We start from the raw sequence: 19,964 nt of genomic DNA, 5'->3' as shown, positions 1-19,964 counted from the left end.
TAGATAACTGAAATATGTCACCATGACATGCCTTAAGCAAGTTTTTCCTTCTCAGTAGTCATTTCAATTTAATATAACAAAATACAGAATTAAATGCAGGTGAGCTTCCTGCTAACTCCCCTGTGTTAACTTCACCCAAGCTGTATTTAAAATTTGATTTTCTTATTGTGTATTAAAAATAATCCAGTGTTTTTCCTAGCACCAGCTGTCCTGACACATAGTGTGAATGTGGATAATGGTGGCAGTATCCAGTAGAACAATGAGACTCACTAAAATAGATGGTTGCTGAATTAGTTCAGTGTGCAGTACTCTGTCTATAGCTTGGAGAAAATCAGTGGGGCTAAAAAGCTGAATATTAAAATTGCAGTTCTATTATCACCTTCCTGCACGGTAAGAGTAGCTCACTGAAGACAGCCTGCAAAAGTACAAGGAGCTAAGATAAAAGAAGAATCAGCAAAAAAAAAAAATCAACTGTTTCTGAAATGGTCTAGGAAGAAGAGAGGAGAATATGGCTTGAAGATAAACCCCGAAACTCTTTTTTCCAAACCTTTGCTTTGTCTGAATTAGTGAAAATCTTTCTACTAGTTTCCTGTTAATCATATAAAGTACACTGAAGGTTTGTGTGTTGCACTTCTCTGATGTTATTTTAAGATCAAGCTTTGTTTCATCCTCTAAGCCATGGATCTTTCTCTAGTGTTTTGAACAAAATTACTGTTAGATGTTACTCGTTTTAGACAAGCACTGACCACTACTTCTTCACTTAATTTATTGTGACAATAACCACACTTTCTAAACTGCTTCTTGGCTGGATTATTGAACACTTTGTAAACTGATTCCCTGGTAAATTCCACCGAAGTTTCAGACAGTACAAAAAATCCCCAAACAAACCCAAAGGACTGCCCATTTGATGGCCAGAGAAGTGGTACTGGCTCTTCAATGCAGACTCATCTGTTTTCCTTTGCAGTCCAAAGTGATGGCATTGCAAATTTGGAATTTCCAGTGAAACCCCATAGGAAATACTGGCATTCTTCTGTTCAAAAACTTAAATCCTGTTTAAAATTTGAAGATTTAAAGTTTCAGTGGTTTGATTACAGAAACATTTTCAGCAGAGTAGAAACATTTTTTGTCAAAAATCTTATTAGCTGTAGTATAAATTTTTTTTTTTGAGGATGGGGAGGAGGGGTGTTGCAAGTGGTCTCAATGCCAAGATAAGAGAATGGAAAGTCAAATATTTGGTATTGATTTCTTCTATTGGCTCATCAGAGCTTGGGAAGAGCTGATAGTCAGTAATGCACTCTTAGGGCAGAAGAGCTGCTCTGTTACCAGGCACTGCTTTTAGTTCAGTAGTATTGCACAGGGAGAATTAGACTGCAGCAGGACAAATGGATTTCTCAGTCTGATGCAGCATTTAGATTGGTTTGTGTGAAGCATGGGGTTGTATTAGTTCAGCACTGGATGAAACTATTATTATAGTCACTGGTTGAAACTATATTTATGAAAGTAGATGCTGGCATTTAGTTCAATTTTCACTGTTCTTTAACACTTTTTTTACCTTTTCACTGCTTTTTGACAAATCACTAATTAGTCACGTAAAGAACTGGTGTATAAGGAAGAAGGGCTTTTGCTAACAAAAACAAGGTCTTTATGTATTCCCTTTCTTACTCTGCCTGGCAGCTTGTAATAATACTAGTAGTACTTCAGGGTAAATGTTTTTTCTGTTACTGTCAACACTGCCCAGTCAAAAATCAGTCTCTTTACTTCTATGCATTAATAAATAAATACATAGACTGAGAGTAATTGGATAGGATTGTCCAATTTGTCTGACTTTCTGTAGGCATTTCAGGTTCATGTAAAATGCAGTTTTGCTGTATGGTCTGATTCTTTTTCTATATCCCTAGGAAAGGGTAATGATGACTTTATCTACTACTCTACCTCCTAGGTTCTTTACACTCTCCCCCACTCCAGAAAAAAAGTACCAAATACACAGAATATAATATAAAGCTTTTATTCACTAATTAGTGGGAGACATCCACCAGTCTTACACTTTCTTCCTTTCTAATTTTCAGATGTATATCACCAACACAGTGAAAGCCAGAGGAACAAGGCTTGCAAAACCTGTTCTGTGTTTGGGTTTAATGTGCTTGGCCTTCCTTACTGGAATCAACAGAGTAGCAGAGTATCGAAATCACTGGTCAGATGTAATAGCAGGATTTGTAATTGGAATATCTATAGCAGTATTTTTGGTAAGTGTGTGTCTGTGTCACTTCTGTTTGAAAAAAATCAATGTATAAGTTTGTATCTCTAAAAAAGCCTTCAGATAACTAAATAACAAGACATGTTCCTCAGTTTTTTTAATTAGTCATCAGTTTCCTTAGTAGTATTTACATACACTCAGAAATGTGAAGTCAAAAAAGGACTGATTCAGTTATCTCTTTTGACTTCCATATAAATCAGATTGTAGTATTTCAAACAGTAATTTATGCAGCAAGGCCCACACGCAGGAAGCATATATTCCTCAGAATAACACATTGTTAGGATTTCACGGATAAAGTATTAAATTCTGTATAGTGGTTCTCACACTGATCAGAGAATAGGTAGCATTTGTTTTTCTGGCTTTACAATAACTCTAATGAATTTATTTCATAGTGCTAGTGTTTCATAGATTCAGGTTTATGTTGAAATTTCATATTATTCTGTATCAGAAAGTCTTTGTTTAGCCTTTTCCTTTTCTGGAGCTGTGTTCCAAAACCAGATAGTTAATTGCAGTTGCCAATGACTACTGTCTGTGTCAGAAAACTATTTCTAATCTATTAATCACCTTCACTCATATCTGCAGTGCAAGACTATAGAATAGAACAGTCACTGCTGTTTAATGCCTGTAGGTTTGTCTGCCTGGCAGCTTGTAATAGTACTAAAAACACCTTTGATGTTTTTCCCCATGAAAACTCTTTTGAGCTTGACTCTTGGATCACAGAGTCTTGGCCTCAAGGTCTTGGATCTGAAAGCATGGCTTGGCTGTGAACCCTCCCAGGGATGGCTGGGGTGGATGTTTTCACTCCTCTAGACATGCAAGGGTAGCTGCAAGTCTCCTTTAAAATACATCTGCTTGCATTTCCAAATGTTCCCTTCCACAGAAGGTGTCCAGTAGCATGAAATCAAATTTAGTTGTGTTTTGAAGAAAATGCAGTTGGCAAACATTACTGCTCAGATGAGGGTTGTAATTAGTAGAAGCACAAACTGTTACACATCACATTACGAAGTCCCTGTGAAGTTACATTCAGACTTGGGAATGGTCCTTGCCTTCTTATTCCCTTTCTTACTCTTCGTTTGAGAAAGTCTTTGCTGATCAAAACTGAAATGGCACTGGCCTTCCCAGGAGTTAAAGGTTAATGCCACGTGATGCTGCAAGACATCTCTTCATGAGGTTGATAATACTTGGTGCTCTATTGTGCAGCTTCAGTAATGGATTTTCTTTTAGATAGGAGGTTTCTTTGGTTCTCAAATGATGCATGTACCAATAAATCACTTGAAAGTCGTTTGTCTTGAAATATTAATTAAGGATTTTCTGTAAAACATGAACTTCACATTTCAGTGTTTCTACTGTAAAGCTGTGACTTAAAGCTGGTGTCATTTCTGCCTAATGATAATTGTCAGGATCAAAGCTTGAAAAAATGAGTTGTTCCTTAGGTATTCTGTTTATCTTCAAATCCCTTCTAGGTGGTTTGTGTGGTAAATAACTTCAGAGGACGTCAGCCAGAACATGAGCATTCTCATCTGGATAATCTGACCCAGATGCCCATGATCAGCATACCCAGAGTAGAAAGCCCTTTAGAAAAGGTAATGTCTGACTTTTTAAAAATGAATTAAATAAAACATAGCTTTCCTGGAAGGATGATCACAAACTATCCTGACAAGAGTGCCACGGTAATCAGATCTAAAATTATGTCAGTGTTTCTTAACAGTGAAAGAGAAAGAAGGAAAGACTTAAATTCAGTGACACCCCTTGGGAGACTCTTCATGTCGTCATTTCAGTGCCATAGCTGCTGCTAAGCCCATGGAGTCAGGCTGAGTAGATCTGCGACCCTTTCCCCTTGTGCTCCTCAAGTAAATGTGATTAATGCTCTGCCTGATAGTCCGCAGAACATAGAAGGTTCTTAGAATGCTTAGAAAGAACGTTTAACCCCTGGCCCAAGGGGCTTTGCAATTCAGGTACAAGGGGCATTTATCCTGTTTGTGTGTGGTATGTTCTGAGCCTGGTGTAGAGCATGGGATGCAGTCCCTTCTGGGTCACCTGTGGGGCTCCTGTCATCAGACATGTGCTAGCCCCAGGACAGGGCACCCACTTGGAAGTGAGAGGAGCAATGGGCCATACAGTAACTGCACAACCCCCTGATCTCTTGTCAGAGCACATGGGATTGTAGACTAGAACATGCTAGGGAGAGTCTCCTGGGTATGCCAAGACTTTTTGCTTGAATATCACAATAAAATTTATTTTAGTTTGCTGTGATAACCATTTATATTTTTTGAAGATGATGTTGTATGTAACATCATATATGTTAGGTAAGATTGTCTGACTAATTTTATGAGCAAAAAACAGATAGCATAATAAAAAACAGATAGCATAATAAAATACAGAAAACATTTTAGACATTTTTACCAAGGGGAAATTTTGAACTAGTAATGCAAAGTTTAAAGGAAGGTTTTTCTAGTGACTGTATCTGTCATAATTGATTAAAATCTATTGGGTTATGCCCATATTTGAAAACAGAAAGCAATTCTACACTGGGTAGGGCACCAAAAGTATTTTTCTGTGGTATTATTTTAAATCCAGATTAATTATGATAATTTTTTTTCATGTTCAAAATAAGAAAGGGTTCCCAATCTTTCATACTAACTTGAATGTGGTGGAAGTTATTCTTTAGTAAGAATTGCTACTAGTCCTGAGTTTTTTATTCCTTTCCTTGAAGGGAAGGAAGATTTCAGAATGATCTAACATGCCTTTTTTGAACCAAATATTTTCAAAATACTTCCGCTGATATCTTGTCATAAGGAGGTCAGAGTCTCATTTGCTTGAACAAGCATTTAGATGATGAATGTGTATCTTCAAAATAATCCATTCAGTAAACTTTCTGTAAAATGTCAGAACAAAACAAGCTGTCAGCTGGCCTGGAACATATCACATTAATAAGAACATGTTTTATTTATGTGCTAGGCTCTCATGCAATAGAAGTCATTCCTGTGGCTCAAAAGCCATCATAGGTAATACATACACATTCTCTGGATATTGACATTTTAAATTTTTTTCCTGGGATAAAGACTTCATGTTAACTCCATGTTTCTACCTGGTTTGAGAACCTCTCACTTATGATCAACAATGTTCTTTTCCTGAGACTTGGCCTAGTTTGAGATGCTGTGGGGAAAGCAATGGGGAGAGTGTGGGAGGGTGATGTCAAGAGTAGTGTTTCCTCTGCTAGAGGATAACCACTGCCATTTGTGAGCTGCCCAGGACTCTGTTACATGAATGAGCTTCTTTCCTTCTGAGCCCGTATTCTTGTGGCAGTAGCTGTTTGCTGTCATGCAGCTTCTCTCTAGAGATTAGTTTTAATTAAACTGGGGACTGACCACAAAATGATACCACTTGGTGAGGTCCCTCCCATCTTTGTCTTTGTTGCAAAGCCTGTGTTCCTTTTCAGACAGAGAGGATGTCATGCAAGGACAATAAGGTGAAGACTTTGCTAATTGCTTGGAAATGCTTTCTTCTGTTTTGACTTCCAGAAAGTTTAAAATTGAATTAGCAAATAATTGATGAAGAAGTTACATATGAGTGCTTTAGGTTTTGAGTTTCTATGGGTATTTTTACCTTTTATTAAATGTAATTTTTTTTGTTTAATCTAAAGTTTTAGATAGAAGACAGACCCTCTTAAATAAAAGGAATTAAGAACAGTACTTCAGGGAACTAAGGTCTAAACTTACTTAGGTATTCTCAAATAACTACCTTTGCTACAAGAATTATTGAATTAGTCTTTGCTTTTTAGCTCCCTTCTTATTTTACATCATTTGTTCTCTCCAGGAGAGAGAGTGATGCTAAATAATTTGTGTGCTATTTGCCTCTTCCTCCTTTAGACACATGAGTTACTTTTCACTACATTTCAGTGAAGACTATTCCAGTTCAATATTCTGAATGCACATAGACTTACATTTTGCTTATTTTAAAACTTTTTTTCCTTATTTTAAGTCTACAAGTTTCTGTACCAATATTAAAGACAGGATATGGTCAGAAATTAGCTACAGGGAGTAGCACAAGTCCTAACTGTCTGAAGTTATCAAAGGCTGAGGCAGTGCAAGCTGGAAGCAATGCAGCTATGTGACTGGTACTAAAAACCGGTAACTATACAGGTATCTGGGATCAAGCAATTAAAAACTCCTGATTTAAAGAATGATTTCATTAGAAATGCCTGCCAGATAGGACCCCACTCATTGCTATTTTGTAATAAATTCACCTGTAAATGCGTAAGCACATGATACATCATACAGACCTGGAAGCACATTGTTTTGCTGTTTCCAGGTCTGCTACTTGCTATTCCAGTGCTTTCTGCTTGGAGAGCAAATGCTCCTGGCGTGCTCACTGTGCTGCCACTGTCTGAGTTCTGGTGGAGGTCTCCCTATGTTTTAAGTGCACTTAAATAGGCATAAATTCTTGTGATACTCTGAATTGAGCTGCTGCTTGGTGACAAGGTTAGATCACTGTTTGCATGGCACTTTGTTGCATTGTGGTACATGCAGATGATTTAGCTGTTCTGCACGGGTGCCCATGCAGTCAAATAAGCTATAGTTAGTGTCTCCTTGAGTGATCCTTGCCAGTCTGCTCAGCAGTGCAGACAGTGCTTTTACCTTAACTATAATCATCCTCAGAATTAATGAAAAGAATGAAAGCCAAGAAACCTCACCACTCACCCATCTGCTTCCTTTTCTCTTCTGTCTCTTACCTTCTTCTCTCTTACAAGACAGTTGGTGTTTCAGTTAGCTGGCAGTCTCCTACAGAGAGGAAGCTCTTATCCTACCACAGTAAAGACTAGAGAGTTCTGTTCTTTTTCAGGAATTACTGAGAAATGGGGATATTCTGGGTAGTACCTGGAAGAGTTTGGAGGTTCAGCTTTATCCAAGTGCAGTCACAAATTATGTTTCCTATTTCAGGGGAGACTGACATTTTTTCATGCGAAAGTCACCTGAAATTGGCCAGGGCTTACAGAGATCTCCTACCCATCATGTAGCTTATGACTCTGCTAGTCTTATTTATTTTTTGTAAGTATTCTAGCTTTGAGAAAATTAAATACAAATACAACATGGAGCATTTCAGGACTAATGGAGGTGGTAGATAGAATACTGAGATAGAAGGTTTCAGAAGGAAGCGTTGGGTTAGGAGATGCACCATGGTTCATCTCCTGTGAGATGAGATAATTACTGTGTGTGATTATCAGTGCTTTCTGTAGCTATTCAGTACTACTTATTTGCACAGTGGGTTCTTGGCAATGCTGTCTTTGACAGCTAAACTGCATTTATTCCCCAAGGTTCTGCTTGGCATTCCTTCATACTGCTACTTCTGTCAGCAGTGCCCAAATCTTCCCAAACACAGTTGCTGTTCTTTGTTCAATGAAGTTTCTTATACTGCCCTGTAGGACTGACTATCCAGCATGACTTAACTCAGAGAGATTACATGCTCTCTCCTTCTGTCATTTCCAACTTTTAATGGTCATGAGGGTTCGGAATTCCTCTCGCAATATGTGACATTCTTGTTGCACATCAGTTTTTAGTGACTGTCAGGGTTAACTGTCTCAGAAATCTTGTTGAGTTTAACACAGTAATGATTGTTCTATTGCATATGTGCCAAAGATAATGATGGTGATAAAACATCCTAGCAATAGTAAATGTAGATATTGCAATGAATTCTGCTAGTGTTTTTAAGACTGGGAAAGATTTCCTCCTCAGAATTTAGGGAGTATTTTTTTTTCTATTTACTCCATCTTGATTACTCACGAGACACAGAACAGCTTCTTCACAATGTCAGAAAGTTTTGGTTCTCAGTGTTACTGCTTTTTTTCTTGGTCTTCAGCATGTTGGTACCAAGTCTTCAAATGTTGTGTGCCCTGGTGTGCACACAGCACCATGGCTTAGGGAGCCTGGCCTGCTCCCTGTAGTTCTCCAGGGAGATCACCTCTCACTGAGCTCACAGCTAAAAGCAAAACACAAAGATGCTTTAGCTCACCATACTATGGGCAGATGTGGGAGAGGGTTGTGGCCATTTCTGATGCTTCAAAATATTTTAATTGAGAGGTCTCCAAATACTGTAGTACTTGATGTCCAAAAGCATTCATAGATGTCCATACTTGTTTCTCCAGGATGGTTTGATGAGAGCCCATGTGCTTACATCAGATTATAGGCAGTTGTTGGCATAATCATTCTCTCTTGATAATGCAGCCTGTTAAAGGAGATACAATACAACACTGCTTCACACACATACCACAAACACATACCCAGGACAGTCAGCTCATAAAAAATCATAAGCAGTTTTGTTTCAATGTCAAAGATTTGAATTTGTATTCATGTCCTACTCTTCTGCTGAAATCTGCTTCTGAGGGATTGTACAAGAGTTATTTCTGATTGAATGCAAACAGTGATCACTACATCTAATGCTCAGATAAACTAATACTTAAACATGGGAAGTGGAACAATATATTCAGTGTGACCTCCTCCAACATGCATGTTGTAGGTGTTACAGAATCGAGGCGTTAGCCACAGCCAAGAAGATGCTTTGCGAGGAGCCTCCCTCAAAGCGCGCATCCTTCGGCTGTTCTCGTGGCTGTGGGGGCCGGAGCGCGGCGAGCCCCTTGCTCTAAGGCAATAACACCCCTTGCTCTAAGGCAATAAGGCAATAACACCCCTTGCTCTAAGGCAATAAGGCAATCACGTATGTGCGTGGCAGTGCAGCGCCACTGGCATGGCACTGCCCTGCCTGCCCGCCTTCTGTGCAGGGTGTGGGGCACTAACACCTGCTCCGAAACTCACTGCTCCAGTAAAAGCAGATAATACACTCTGCTGACTCAGAGAGCTGCATGATAACATTATTGTTATTACTGCTTGATCAATTATCATTTGCCTAAGGTACTACAGTAGTATTTTCTATTTTAACGAACTCTACTGTGGGACAAATTACAAACAATTTTACAAAGTCCTGTTTTCAAAAAGGGAAGAATGTTCTTTTTAGGATGATGACTATTTTTGAATGTTTCTAACTGTATCGATAAGAACAAAGTAAAAAAACCCCAAACTAAAAATATTTAATATATATAATGAAAACTGCAAATCACAAAAAGTTTAATGTATTTTTTCAATGCTTTGATATTATAGCATTGCTTATCAACAGAAATTAATTAAAACTTAACAGAACCTATACAGTTGTGGATCATTTTCCCCAGAAACTTGCACTCAAGGCTTAGCCCTTAGCTTTACCTTTTTTGTTAGTGTTGTGAGAGTGCAGTTATGATGCATGCTTTGCTCACCAGCCTGGTACTGTCCTCTTAGAAGAGATGGTACAAATGCTGGTCTGCCTGCCTGTGAGACTGCTGCCATTGAGCAGACCCTCAGCATTTCTGATTCTTTAGGGAACTTTAGGGAAAAAAAATTCCCACGGAATTGGAGAAGCTGAGGTCTTATGCATGGTTTTTTGCTTTTCTTCCTGCATCTGTGTGAATCTGTTTGCTGACAGTAGTTAGTATCTCACTCTGACCCTTGTCACAGCAAATCTAAGCAGAATTAAAAGAGTGAAATGTAGTTATTTCAGAGGGACGCTGTTTGTTTGGCTTTTTTTCTGCAGAGTGTCAGCAAGGCTTATTTGTAGTTTTGCCTGAGAGGGTAGCATGAAAAAGCACGGGTAACCAGACAGCTGCATGAATCTGTATCAGTGATTCTTGCTGTTAGCAAGTGATTAGTTTTGACCTAGTTATGCATCACCCTGCTGAGTCCATTGGAAATGAATTGACAGGCCTTCAGTAGGGTCCAAATCAATAGGTCCATGATCAGCAGCTTAGCAGTTCTCTTTGAGGGCTTATTGAGGAAGGAAGATTTTCTTCTGTGTTATTATATCCCCTGCTCTGCATGTCTTCCCAGGATGGTGACCTGCTCATTTTGGAAGTATAGCTGGCAGGAGTGTGAACCACATTTTCCTTTCCCTAAATAATCATTATCCACTCTTGAATTAATGCCACATGAAAGAGCATTTGGTTCTCTGCATCACAGACAAATGTGTGTCACTTAGAGACAGGGATGGCACATAGCAGGACTTGAAAGAATTGATTGAAATAAAGAGAAATTCTTTTTTTCCCACCAATTCTTCATTTTTAAGCCGTCTTATGAAAAAAGTGAATAATTTTAGGCTGAGAATAGTTTAAGTTGACAGGATGACTTCTGAGGTCTAAATAAAGAAAATTAATACTGTGAAGAAAATGTCATCATAGCCTCACAGCAACTCCAGAGTCATTGAGTTTGCCCACTGTATTGTATACTCAAAACAGAATTTGGCCAGCCAAATAAAATGGAGTTGATTTTTTTTTTCTAATTTAGGAAGTCTAATTTTGCATTTTTTCTGCAGAATAAAAATATGCAACCAATAACATTTGTTACTGTTTTTTACTGAAAATGTTTTCATAGAAAATTGTACTTTTTTTTTCCTAATGCTTTTTAAAAAATCTGGGCATGGTTTAATAATGGTTGTTTGTTTAAAATACATAAATTCTGGTTTTGGGAAGAATATACATAAGATGCTTGCTGTTAAGTGTTAAGTAGTATTCTTTTATGAAAGCTGTCATGAAATACAGCAAGAACTAGAGCTAAAATGCATATTGTAGGGGAGGTGGAAGAGAGCTTCTCCCCCTGGACTCAGTACAGTTACGGCACAGTGAGAGAGGGAGCAAAGCTGCCAGCCTGGCTGGGAAATGGGGGCATAAAGGGCAACTCTCCAATCAAAGCATTTCTAATTCCCTCTCTCTAATATGAAAAAGCAAAGATACCTGCCTATCTCCCCCTGCTCAGACTGATAGACAAATATTCAGGCAGTTTAAAGAACTTAGAAATAGAAACTTACATGGTGGACATTGTTTCTCTCCAGCATTTTTTATGCTGTGTGATAAGAGATTTTCTGAATGACTTCCCTTAAGCAAAAAATGGGAGGTCCCACTCCCCAGGTTATCCACATTGCCCTCTTCTTCAGCTCACATCTCCTCTCTTCTGAGTTTAATCTGGCCCAGGAGGCAAAGTGATGAAAAAAAATTTGCAGTGCTTTGCTTGGTGTTTTACCCTCTGTACATTTTTGTGCTTGGGAACAAACACATGGCTTAACATCAAGGTTCCGTTTACTAATTCCACCATTTGTTGTTTTGTGAAAAATGGTGGCAGTCAAGGGTACAGTGTGCCCAAAGGGAAACGCACTTCCTCTGGATCCTGCACTTCACGCTGTGGTTCCTTTCCCCTTCAGGTGCAGAGTCACTTGCTTAGGTTTGAGTATGAAAAAGTAGCCAGGCTCTTTGGGATGCTGCAGGGTTCTAGAGTTGCACATAGAATGTTTGTGTTCCAATACACATCTCAGTGTTCCTAAGAACAATCCAATACACATCTCAGTGTTCCTAAGAATTGTCCCACTGAAGGAAAGAGGAAAATGTTCGTAGACTGCAAGTGGAGACTGGTGATTCTGAAAAAAAAAATTTGAATATAAATTGGATATGAGTTCTTAATTGCCAAATGCCACTTGATTTCAAGCATTTTGCAACTTAATTCAGTGCCATTGAGCTCATGGGGAGAATATAATCTTTACAATTTTAATATTAATTTTTTATTTAAACTGAAGTAGAGTATTATAATCTGTCAGAAACTGTCATTTTAATTTCTAGGAATTTTGTTTTCAATTATGAATAACATAGCAATAGAAGTACAGCTAACTCAATTATTCACATGTAATTTAAAATTAAACTTAATTAAAACAAACAAAAGCCATCTGAAATTAAAATATAATAGAACCATCACATATGATTACTTTGTTCAGCATATTTCCCTATCCAGTCTTTCAGCAGTTAAGAATTGCTATGGGAGTGAGTGAGAGCACTGCAGTGAAAATCAGTTTTATTTACATCATCCTACAATAGTCTCCAAGTACAAGGCTGCCCTTCAAACACAGGAGGCACAAGTTTTCACAAAGGTGACTGCTGTCTGTCTGTGTCATTTTGTGGTTTTTATCGGTTTCTTTTTCCTTTTACTTGTAGAACCACATCACGGCCTTTGCAGAAGTCACATGATGTTGACGCTGATGTATATTCACTCCACTGGACTTCATCTCTTTTCACAACCCACACATGATATTTGCAGTGTATCAAAAAATGAGAAATTTTTAGAAGTCCTATTTCTGACTTGATTTTTACATCACTAAAATGATACCAACATTTTGAAGAATTCTTAAATATTAGAACGTCACTTTACTTTCTAGCAAAAATATTAACTGTTTACTTTTATGATGGAATGGGACAAACTGAGCACTAATTATCTGACATTACCCTCTATTTTGGCTTCTCATTGTTTTCAATGGTTCATGTACCTATTCCAACAGTACTTTGTATTTTGATTTAACTTTGATTTTTAAAATCTACATTTTTAATTCAGCATGAACTTGTTTCCATTTGAGGCAATTTCAGTGTATAAAAACTAGACAAATATTATGTTCTGTATGAAAATGCTGTTTGCACATTGTATTACGCTGTATTCCATGTAAGATATCATTCAAAACAGTATGTTATATGTAAGACTGGTGCTTCTGCTTTTGAAGAGAAAAAAATGCCAATTTTTACTGTAATAAGTATTGTATCATAATTAAAAGTTTATTTATTTGGATATTTTCCTGACATAATTGTAGTTGAATTGTTGTTTTGTAGTTCTTGAATGTCTTGGATGACATATATGTATCTAGGTTAAAAGAAGTGAGAATAATTTAGAGAGTTTGATCTTTGATATATTCTTTATTACTAATGATATCCCATGAAAGGTTAAGGGCTCTGTTCTTAGCTTAGCATATCTGATGGGAAGCCATGCTATTCATAAATCATTTAAACAAATTACTCAAGGCAGCCTGCATCTTCTCATGATTGTTTTACTCCCTGATACTATGCTGGGAGAATGGGTGCTAAGATAAGAAGAGGGTCGCCAGCTTAGTGAGGAGAGTTCATCTGAGTTTTTATTCTCCATTTTCATGGAAGACTCATGGAAAAACCAAAATGACTCAATTTTTTTTTTCAGCCTAAGTGACCAGGGCAGGCAGACTTTCTCTCTACAAAGCTTTTTATCTCTGTGTTTGAGGCTCATATTCTTAAAAAAAAAGAAAAAAAAATCCTCTGCCAGCCTGCATGGTGTTGACAAATTGATTTTTCTTCAACATCAGCCAATGTTACCATATCTCTGTTATTGCTGTGAATATTCAGATTAAGCCCCCGCCTTTGGAAGAGTCTTGCTGACTATTCATAGTGAAGTTGTCCTATAAAAATTGAGCACCAAATGGATCTGAATATTGTAAATACTGAATACATTCTTAACATGTGCCAGACAGTGTCCCTCTGGCAAGAGCTGATAAAATGCTATCACTATAGAAACATTGAGAATACAATTGGTCATTGCAGGCTGTTGAGCATTTTAGGCCTTAAATTTTCCAGAGTTCAGTGTATTTCCTGTGCATTAATCATTGTTAGAGTATGTTTGAAACACAAGGATGTAGAATCAGGTCTGTTGTTTCTATGATGAATTTTAGTGCATTCTCACATAGTCATCAGGTAATGCCCGCTTTTACTTTATGTTTTAACCTCTGCTTTCACTAAAATACAACTACCTAAAGAGTGCTTGGCAAACAGGGCAAGGCCAAGTCATCTCTGAGTGCAATAGAGCATATGCCACGAAGTCATTGTGCTAAGCTGAGAATTAAGAGATTGAAGAAATATATCTGTGGGGAGAAAAGACCTAGAATAGAGTCCTTAGCTACAGCTAGGTTATTTAGGTGATTGCAAATCCACCTGTATTAGACTATCAACTGTGTTTACAAAATTGTAGTAGATCCAAAGTTTGTATCACCGTGTTAAACTCACCCTGCTCTTAGTCTAGCTAGTTAGGTTCCAAGGTACTAATGATTTCTCTGTGTGCAGATTTAAATGAAATGTTCACTCATTTTTGCATGGTAGCAAATCTGCATTTTTTATATCTGATTTATAAGATTACCAAGAGATTCTTTTATGTTAAAAGAGATGACTCTTTTTCAGTGTACTGTATATCATCAGCTTGTAACTGGTCTCTTTCTCAGGATCTTTCCCAGTCAAATATTTGGGTTAAAATTATCATACTATCTTTGTGAACCAGCAGTGAGAAAACAAAAAGAGAGACACTCTGCTGTATAATGTATTTTTAAATAAAATAATTTTTCATTCATATGTAGTGTATTTTTTTAGGTGTCTGCTTTACATATATTTTGGTTGATGATGTGCATGTAATGAAATTGTGATTTTATGTGAATTGCATTTGGTGACATATTCTCACAATTAACCAAGAATCCCCACAGTTAAGGGCCTACCCTTAGAAGTAGCTCTGGTGAACTTGAAAAGCATGAGAGGAAGAGCTGTGTTGCAGTCTGCAGCCTGTTGGGAAAGGACTCTCCCCAGAATGTGGACCAGCCAAGCTCCAGACACTGCTTTGACTGACTTTCAGAGTTGCCCTCCCACATCTGTAGCTCTCCATTGCCCTGAAGTTTGGGCGTTAGCTCTTCCATTCTGAACTCAAAAAAGCTTTGAGTAGGAAGAGTTTGCCAAAACAAAAGTAAGTTGGCACTTTTGTACTAAAATGACTTTTTGGTGATTGCTTTTAAAAAAATCCTAGTGATGAGCAAGCATCTCTCGTTCAGGAAATATTCTGGTACAGAGTGGTTCCTACTGGAAACAGTGTGGTTGAACCATTTCAGTGGTTTTGAATGCAACTGATTTTATTATTCTTGTGGACCTTTTCTGTGTGTACTTCAGTGAAACAGCTCTGCTCCATTTATAAATGAGATGCTTGAGAAGCATCCCTAATGTTATATGCTGCTGTGTTCCTAAAAATGGAATTTCTAAGGCATATGGGGACACCAGCTGGGCTCCTATCCATACCATTTTAGATTGTCTTATATGGATTCTGCTGTTGGTGTATAATCAGGAACTGCGTAAGACATACGGTGATAGCATCCGGGCTCACATTTCTTCAGCTTTTAAGAACGTTCATTTTAAGAATATGTATTAAAAAAGGATAGTGTTGGTATTTTTTAGCTGCAATTTTCTTTGCTGTTTGCTGTGGCCTTCTAATTTTATTGCTGCCCAAGATCACAGTAAGTGCAACAGTCCATTTGCACATTATGTTAGCAGGGAGCTTTTTATATTCTTCTGAAGTCTAATTTTGGTATTTCTGAGGCTTGCCATCAGAAAGGAGAGTGCATTACATTTTAGGAGCAGATAAAGTGATTTTGTTTTGATCAAACACATCCCTGTCCATCTGCACAGCTTCAGCCTTGGGGACACTCAGGAGCATTTGCAGGCGGAAGGGCGAGCACACCTCCAGACCTCTCAGCCCTGCAGCACCTCCCTCCAGGCACCTCAGGAGCATTTTTACCCAGCTCTGCCTCTGACAGCTGCCTCAACCCCAGCATACCGGATTTTCCTGCTGTGCACTAGCATGAACAGTTTTTTTCTCCCCTCAAGCACCTCTGAGAGACTGGACAGATGATGAAGTGCACTACCAGCATGACTGCAGCTGGAGCCAGCAGCTGCCTGGTCTTCACTTGGACAAGTGGAAAGCTAAAGGAGAACCTAGTATGGCTTCAGCTTTTGGCCTTCTCCTCCACTTTCTCTAGGGCTTTTGGTTTTCAAGCAAAGCAAGTATTTACAGTCTGCCACTTGAACTTCTGCTGCATGCCTAGGGTTGTGAAAGCTTTACACCTTACACTAATAGTGCTATTGACCACTAGGGACTTTCCAGTGTTAAGTGTTGCCTTTTTGTCATCCTCTCCTGTGTGAAAATGGCTGATAAAACTTCTTAGAGTTTCTAGGTTTGACCTGATGTTTGGGGAAGAAGACACTGTGAACACCCCAGAAAGACCCTGCCAGGGTGGGAATTGAAGCCCTCGTGTGACTGTGATAAGCCTGGTTTTTGCTGAGCACTTGCCAAGGTGCCAGACCAAGGTATGACTCCAACAGGTTTGTTGCTCATAGTAAGCTGCCTGTATTTGCCTTATAGTGAAGCCTCAGTTCCCTTCCAAAACAGAGGATTAGGTACTTGGTTCCATGGTCAGATCTGGAGCTTGTTCTTTCTCTGTAGAGAATCCTAGGAAGTACAGCATATCCTGCATGAAACTTGTCCCCTGTGTCTGCTGATGCTCTCCTAGTCAAGCTGGAGGTAAGTGGGGTGTCATTAAGCCTTCCAAGGGCTTAGCTTCCACTTGGCTGTAACTGTAGGTGCACAGTTTGTGGTAATTGGCAATGGGGCTGTGTCTGAGCCTCATCCCTCATGGACTGCAGCTGTGAGCAGCACTGACAGCAAGGAGCCCTGGAGTGCCCAGGGGCACTGACCAACCACCAAAGGGAACAGAGGGCACACAGGTGCCATGCATCAACAGGAGGGGATAAAAGGCTGGGACAAAGAACAAGAAGGGCAGAACTTGCAGCCTCCTGAAGTGATCTGATGTTACTCTGTATGGGCAGATGCCTGAAGCCTTCTGATGAGGTAAGGTGTTACTCTGTAATGGGGTGAAGCTTTCTGAAATTGATGTTACTCTGTGTTTTGGCTGTCTGAACTGTGACATAGGCTGTGGTGTGTGCTGCGCCATGTAACCATCCCATGCTGCAGACAGTTGGTGATTGCTGGAGCTGCCAGCACTGTAACTGGCCTGTGCCTGGGCTCCAGCTGCATGTTTTCTGAGAACTGATAGCCAGTTCTCTGCCTGTTGTGTCCTTGAACTCAGTTTCTTCTGTTCCAGTTGTCAGCTCTTGCTACGAGAAGGGGAGCATGGCTGTGTTCATCAGGAGAACATGTTAGGTACTCTTTCAGGCCTTCTACCCTGGTCTGTTGTCACTGGCTGTGTAAGACATTTGGAAGGTTAATCTAGTTTAAGTAGGATAGTTTAATTCTGAACAAAAGTTTGCACCCAGAAGTTTTATTTTATTCTAACTAATCCACAGCAAATCTCTAGCTAATTCAGATAAACTGTCCTGAATTGTCTCTTGTGTCGCCAAGTCCCAAGCCTTTCTCTTTTTTTTCCCTAGAGTAGATCTGCTGTTTTAGTATCTTCCCCTAGTGACTACAGCCAGAACAGTGTGTAGCAGTCAGCTTCCTAAAGAATTACTGAATCCATCCTCTAAAATGGGGGTGTAGAATCCCCAGTAAGAGCTTGGGTCCCCAAAACCAAATTCTTGGTGCCATGTTCTCATCTGACAGTGTTCATAGCAAAATAAATAAACAAAAATAAGAAACCAAATCCTTTTTCTGACCAATTTCTTCCTACATACCAAAATTAAACCTAAACACATACGTTCTGCAAGTACAGGGAACTTGTAGTTTTGGTGGCAGTCTTTAATGCTACCAAGCTGTGACTAACCTGAAGCTGTGAATTCTTAGCATTGCTCTGAAGTAGGCAAATAATCCTATAAAAGGGAGTGAACATGTCTACACCTGTAAAAGAAAAACTATAGGGATCATATTTCTGTATTTTTGAAAAAATATTGTTTTCTTCACAGTAGAAGAAAAATGCTACTTTTAGTCTGCTGTTTCTGCTAAGAAATCATCTGCTGTTTCATATTCTTTTGCTACTGTTGCTTAAGGAAATGCAGCTACTGTTCCTTCCTTAGCAACCTCTATTTATAAAATAGCAACTGACAGATATTCTAGTCAAATATTCTAAAAATAAGTCTGATGTGATGAGAATAAAGTGCTCATTTAGCAAAACAAAAGAAAATTCCCATTCATTCTCTTTGAAGACAGGGGACTGGAAGCTAATCTTAGTAGAAAATGCAAGGAAGAAGATAAAGACCCTTGTCTTTTGGCAACAGTTTACAGTGTTACCAAGATAAGGTGATAGATCTTCTTTGATTAATACTTTATTTTTTGGTCCCCTGAGAATTTAGAGAAAATACTGTAAGGATGTTGGCTTGGATCTTATATCTTTCAAAGAAAAACATAGAATGCCATTGGTTTTGTATTATGTGTATTTTGTGGAGTCCCTTCAAAGCCAGTGAGCACCAGCCCAGTAGAGGAGGAATAGAAAGACTAAACAAACTATTTCTTGTCAGTTGGAGGGTGAGAGATTTCCCACGCTGTGTCTTTTCAGGAAAGAAACCAAATGAGTAGGGAGACTTGATATCAGCTGATTATGTGACAGAATTCTGTCATCCTGGGTCTCCTGTGGGAATGCTGCCTGCTTATAGTGTATATGTTTCATTCAGTTAACATTTTGCTTAGAGGTTCAGATAATTGTGGGCTGTTTGAACCTTAGTTCTTTGTCAGATTAAGAGAAGTTGATATTCCCGTGGCATTGGAAACTATGCTGCTGCCTTTTATTTTCTGCCTGGTGACCCAGCTTCCCTCCATAGTGAGGGTAAAAAGCTGTAAACTGCATTTTAATAAAATGAATAAAATGGACTTTTTCTTCAGGAGTCTGGTTACCTCTATATAGAGCTTAAGAAAAATCTCTCTCATGGATGCAATTTCTTTTGAAATTTGGGATTGTAAACTCACTTCTACCTGTATATTGCTATAGATGTGACAGTAAAAGCTTTTTATAGTTGAGAGGAAGAGTCACCTCTGCGGGCTCAATGGAAGAGCTACAGATCTTAAGCAGTGTGGTGGAAGATATCACAGACATGTGCTCACCTAGGAGTCTCTTTCTGGCTCTCTTGATCACAAGTGTTTTGGCTTTCAGATGTCCCACTCCCTGCACTGTGGCTGTGGTTTCAATTGGAAGGAAGGTTGTTGAGAAGCATACACATTAACACAAAAGAGAACAGTACTATGGCTTTCTTCTTCATCCTCATTAGCTTTTAACATACCTGCATTACTACCTTTTGCTACATGGCTCTCTGCCCAGTGCTCACTTCCTGAGTCTGCTTCTGGCATTTTTATTTCTCAGTAGATGTCACATACTGCTGTGTCACATTGTGTAATAACCAGCAAGTGTATTGGACTTAGGCCTTTGCCAACATAAAATTGCTCTTTCAGATGCAGGTATGAATATAAAAATAGAAAAACGTGGTGTGGTACTGATTATTTTAATGGGAGTAGAGCAACAGCAGAAAATGAGATAGTTTCAGAAGAAGAATGAAGGGTGGTGATCAAAATTTGATAATAAATGAGATAATTTGAAAATTTGATAATAAATGAGATAATTTCAGCTGAAGAGAACTCTGAATACAAGTGAGATTTCAAAGGGTAAAACTTGCAATGACTTTATAGACAGTGAATAAGAATTCCCTACACAGCTGCTAAAGCAAATAGATCATACTGAATTTATTCCTGACACTGCATATTCCAGCAGGAGTGGTCTGACAGTCATGTTGATAGGCACAAATATGGCCTGAATTTGTGACTAGTCAAAAACTCATGGGAAAGCCAAGATGTTCAGGACTGTGTGGATCATACCTTCTGCTATATAGCAGGAAAGAAAATTGATCAAGAAAGAGCACTATCTAGGCCTTGCTGATTCTGGTTTGTTTAACTCCAGGTGGGAGTTGGAGAGGGGGGATGCTGGTTTTGCATCTTTTTGTTGTTTGCGATTTGGACAGCCACATTGTATCATCCTGCTTTGAAAGGCAGCCCACCCCTGATGTGGTTTGAATTGGACCTCAGATGCAGGCCACCTGCTGCACATCCAGTTG

General features: G+C 38.8%; 1 protein-coding gene across 2 annotated transcripts in view; it reads left to right on the top strand.

Annotated features, from left to right (window-relative positions):
* The window catches only part of PLPPR5 (phospholipid phosphatase related 5), a 45,253-nt gene extending 30,748 nt beyond the window's left edge, over positions 1–14,505 (top strand). The window contains exons 4-6 of one of the 2 annotated variants that reach the window (XM_066556149.1): positions 2,067–2,243; positions 3,718–3,837; positions 12,309–14,505. In XM_066556149.1, coding sequence (XP_066412246.1) covers positions 2,067–2,243; positions 3,718–3,837; positions 12,309–12,341 — 330 coding nt within the window. In that variant the 3' untranslated portion in view covers positions 12,342–14,505. Of the gene's footprint in view, positions 1–2,066; positions 2,244–3,717; positions 3,838–8,767; positions 8,903–12,308 lie in introns of those variants that run through there. The other variant, XM_066556150.1, reaches the window with a different exon arrangement.
* Positions 14,506–19,964: the final 5,459 nt, after the last annotated feature.

The sequence above is a fragment of the Molothrus aeneus genome, chromosome 9 (assembly GCF_037042795.1).
Source record: "Molothrus aeneus isolate 106 chromosome 9, BPBGC_Maene_1.0, whole genome shotgun sequence".
NCBI lineage: Eukaryota > Metazoa > Chordata > Aves > Passeriformes > Icteridae > Molothrus > Molothrus aeneus.
The sequence above is the reverse complement of the archived record's forward strand: the minus strand, read 5'-3'. Positions and strand labels throughout refer to the sequence as shown.